The 4,882-nt window shown below is 35.6% G+C and overlaps 1 protein-coding gene across 3 annotated transcripts in view; it reads left to right on the top strand.

Moving 5' to 3' along the window:
* The window catches only part of Prkd1 (protein kinase D1), a 292,314-nt gene that overhangs the window by 248,067 nt on the left and 39,365 nt on the right, over positions 1–4,882 (top strand). For all 3 annotated transcript variants that reach the window (XM_021201591.1, XM_021201592.2, XM_029540841.1), the window contains 3 exons: positions 275–554; positions 1,569–1,621; positions 3,662–3,734. In XM_021201591.1, coding sequence (XP_021057250.1) covers positions 275–554; positions 1,569–1,621; positions 3,662–3,734 — 406 coding nt within the window. The remainder of the gene's footprint in view (positions 1–274; positions 555–1,568; positions 1,622–3,661; positions 3,735–4,882) is intronic.

Genomic DNA, 4,882 nt, shown 5'->3' with positions numbered 1-4,882 from the left:
AGGAGGAGGAGGAGGAAAGGGAAGGAAGGAAGGAAGGAAGGAAGGAAGGAAGGAAGGAAGGAAGGAAGGAAGGAAGGAAAGATGCAGAGAGGATTTTTTTCAGAAAGTGTGATAAGGCCTTGTTATAAAAAATTACATTTTATGCATGTTATATATATTATAAAATATTTTCTGTATATTCAATTTGTAACTTCCTTTCTTACATGGCATGGCTTTCATTTAATAATTGGCATGCTTTTGGTTAACTACATTTACCATACTTTGTCTTCTACAGGAAATTCCTTTATCAGAAATATTATGTCTGGAACCAGCAAAACCTTCAGCATTAACTCCTGTTGGAGCAAATCCTCATTGTTTTGAAATCACTACAGCAAACGTAGTGTATTATGTGGGAGAAAATGTGGTCAATCCATCAAGCTCCCCACCAAACAGCAGTGTTCTCCCCAGTGGCATCGGTCCAGATGTGGCCAGAATGTGGGAGGTGGCCATCCAGCATGCTCTCATGCCCGTCATCCCCAAGGGCTCCTCTGTTGGCTCTGGATCCAACTCACACAGTGAGTCTAGTGGCTTTAGTCTGGCCTGGAGGGTGCTCATGCTCCTGATGGTCCAGTAAGAGACCTGCTGCTTTCCCCAAAGAGACGATAAAGAAAGACTCCCCGTGCTGGCTTCAGTTTGTGGCAGAACATGGAATCTCTGAAGAGAAGCTGCTATTCTTTCTGAAATATTTATTAAATTGTTATATTTATTTTATATTAGAACTTTTATAAAGTCAAGTATAACCTATATACTACACGACCACTGGTGCCCACAGCTATTGTTCCTAAAAGACATCATTCAGTCAGTTTGAGCTTCACTTAGAATGCCACAAATATGAAAAAAAAATCTATTTGCCACTAATCCCTTCCTCCTTTTCTACCCATGGTATATGACCGTTGTTGCTACTTGATCACTTTATCCCAGGAACCAATTTCTGTGCATTAGTAAAATAGATTCAGCCAGAGTATAAGCAAGATGAAATATTGAGGTAGATCTTAAAAACATAGAGGAGTACCTATATGAAATTATGATCTGAAATTCTATCATAAATCATGCAACCTGAAGATTAACCTGTTTTAACATTATAGTATATTTTATCTGTCATAATTTTATTTTTTCTCAGTACATTAATAGGATAAACTTATTCTGATGACAAGGAATGTATCTGTATGTAAACTAAGCACTTAACCAGAGACCTCTACTTTAACTCCTAAAACCCCATTCTTTAATAATTTGTCTACATTCTAGCAGAAACAATTAATTTCTAGAAAGTTGGTTGTCTATTAGCTAACAGAATGGCTGCATGGCAAAGCCAGAATTGGGAGTCTTTTTTTAATCCGAGCTCTATGCTGACAAATATATATTTAAAAACAAATTACAAAGTTTGTAATGTTAAGGGAACTAATATATTTAAATTTTGTAGAAATATCTAATTGCTATGATTAATGTAAATATAGTAAATGTGGCCCAATGGGATCTTTAAAAATGTATTTTAACTATTTCATGTCTGTTTTTTAATCATGCATTTCCAGAAGATATTTCTGTGAGCATTTCTGTTTCAAATTGCCAGATTCAAGAAAATGTGGTAAGCCCGTGTCTATTAATATAAATCCCAGAATGTTATTACTGGAAAATAGAAAGTATCACATGATAGATTTTTATTTATCTAGTTTTCTGTTTACTTGCTTCTATGATATGTTACAAACAGAACATTGTTTGCTGATTTTTCTATACTGCATAATATAGTACCAAGGGCTGTTTGTCATAATAGAGAATTGTAGTGTGATATACAATTTTTCATATTTATCTTGGGATTTTTTTGTTTTTTGTTTGTGTGTGTGTGTGTGTGTGTGTTTGTTTGTTTGTTTGTTTTGGAGCTTTTTGTTTTGTTTTTGTTTGTTTGTTTGTCTTTAGATCAAAATAGGACAAATAGTTTACCAAGGCCATTGCAGGAAGGAGACAGGCTTGGTAGTGACAGCTGGGAGAACCCCTGATCTATACTTGATAATTGGAATTTAATGGTTGGTATTGCACAGTAAAATAGATACACTAATAATATACATTTTTTTATTTGTAGACCTTTTAAAACATGCCATTGCTTACCTCTTTGCTAACAAAGTGTTCTGATAAATGAAAGGGGTTGCGAATATTCTTAGTTACGTATACATGCCACAATATAGATCTCAAAGATGTCCGCTAAATCAGGAACTATGCTCACCAGTGCCACCTAACACAGACTTTCAGAATTCAGAAGTTACAGATCACATTGTAAGATGTTTTACACGAGGTTGTGTTTGCTTGATTTCATATCAGTACTCAAGATGGAGTGCCTACCTCAGTGCTGTGACCAACAGCATTAACTGCTTGCTCTCTCTCCCTAAGACCCGAACAAAGCAGTGTACCATCCTGCTTATAGTTATCTGAGATTGTTTATCAAAACAAACAAAAAAACGAACTCCATGAATATCTGTTCAGTACTGCTCCTGTCCCTGGAATTCTTGATGACCTGGTTTACACTGAACAAAGGCAAGGGTGAATCACAGGAGGTAACTTCACAGAAAAGGTTAAATGGAAGCTTGAACTGTTCCTCCTGAGATGCAGACCTCAAGACCGAAGGGTTCTGCTGCCCTTGCTTAGAAAGAGAAGACCTTGGAGAAAGCGGGTTACTCTAAAGCTTCCTGAGTAGTTCCCAGGGGATCTCAGAGTCCTTTATCCTGGTTGTCCACTGAAAATTTTGAAATGAATTTTCAAAGAAATTCTAAAGAGTCCGTTGGTGAGCTTGGTTGCAGGAAAAGGGGACCAGAATAATGATTTTCCTTGCCAGAGAGTTTTGAGTTCACCTTCTGAATACTCTCGAGGCATCACAGGTACAAGCCTCCTGGTTGCTTTCTAAGAGAAGAGAAGGAAAGTGGTGGGAGAATGTGGCTGAAAAGTGGTTTAAAAAAAAAAAAATCAAGATTTGCAAAGTCGAAATAGGCAGAAAATGTATTAGGATGCACACTACCAGGAAAATAAAACATAAAAGCTTTGTGGTGTTTCCATGAAGATGCTTACCAAAAGGTGCAATATGAAACCCAGATTAGCTCACTCTCTATCCAGTGATTACAGTTTCCCAAGTGGTGATACTGTGGTTATTTATATAGTACCTGGGATTCCTGGAATAGTTGTGTGTAGCTTAGGTTCTTGTAGAAATGAAAAATAACCAGGAGTAGCCCCACGGTTCTGGCCTGAAGGTGAAGCTGGATTGTTACAGACATGTTATGGGCCCATGGAATAGTTAATGAAACTTCTAAATTACTAGTGCAGAAATAAGAATACATAGAATACTTTCTCATATATTTATAGTAAATTCCATTGATTGGTTTTAGATCCCCCTTCTCTCTATTAAAATGTCCCATGTCCCAAGTACTTAAGAGCAAAATAGTTTTCAAAATATTATATGAATGTAATTTGAATATTGTAGCCATTGAAATTTTATCTGACATTTAGAAGTGTTAAATGAGCTTTGGAATATTTAATTCTATTTCTATTCAATCAGCTAATAGTAACTATAATTATAAATTATAATGTAATAGGATTAAAGCTTGTCCCCCCTCCTTGTCTTTCTCTGGGTATGTACCTGTAGGATATCAGCACAGTCTATCAAATTTTCCCTGATGAAGTTCTGGGTTCCGGACAGTTTGGAATTGTTTATGGAGGTGAGTAGATTCAATAAGTGTTTTTTATAAACTTAAAAATGTAAGCACCTATGTATATGGTACCAAGTATTATAGTACCAAGAAAAATATAAATAAAAAAAGGATATGGGTCTGTGTGTCTAGGCATCACCTTCAGAGAAGCTCCCTCTGAGATCGCCATTCTTTTAAAGATCTAGTTATTTCATGTATATGCCTTCAGACACACCAGAAGAGGGCATCAGATCTCATTACAGATGGTTGGTTGTGAGACACTATGTGTTTGCTGGGAATCGAACTCAGGACCTCTGGAAGAGAAGTCGGTGCTCTTAATCACTGAGTCCTCTCTCCAGCCTAGCCATTCTTTAAAAAAACTGGTAAATTTTCAGTTTCCTATTCCTGAGAAACTTGTTTTGGTATGTATTTGAAAAATCCTACTCAGAGTGTTGGAGTGCTTTGATTTTTTTATTTATTTAGAGAAAATATTGGGGAAACATGGAAGCTGTAGCTTATAAGCAAAGAAGTTCCATCTTCTCTCCCCTTCTTGGACTAGATTCTTATAGGTACTGTTTGTCAGTGAATCTGTAACCCTTGAACTCTAACATTTCCCCCATGTATCCAATTCATAGCCTCTAAATGTTTTAGCGTTTCAAGGTCAATGGTGATATTTTTTTACTTAGATCTTAGACAGCTCAGTCAAAGTTTTCAAGCTATTATGCAACCTTTAATTTTAAACCTTTACCTGCTATAGAAAATGATATCTTAACTTTTTCTTATTTTGGTAATTAACAAATTCTTTTTATGAGTTTTAATTTTATAAAGTAATTACATCTAACACTTTTACTTAGTATTTATTTTTATCATAAAATTACAAAAACTCTAAATACAGAATTTTCAATGTGAAGATTTAAGTTGCTCTCTGCTTTTCAAAGCAATTTTCATTCTTATAAAAATTCTGCAATTTTATGAAAACATAATGCATATTAACCACTGAAAACATGAGTATTAACCACTGACTTAATATATAGTCCTACAGTAAGAGAAACCAAGTTTAGTGTATTTTTCTAAAATATAATAATTGCATAATAAAAATAATGATCAGAGCCGGGCGTGGTGGCGCACGCCTTTAATCCCAGCACTCGGGAGGCAGAGGCAGGCGGATTTCTGAGTTC

Source organism: Mus pahari, chromosome 7 (assembly GCF_900095145.1).
Source record: "Mus pahari chromosome 7, PAHARI_EIJ_v1.1, whole genome shotgun sequence".
Classification (NCBI taxonomy): Eukaryota; Metazoa; Chordata; class Mammalia; order Rodentia; family Muridae; genus Mus; species Mus pahari.
This window is presented reverse-complemented; position numbering and strand designations above follow the sequence as displayed.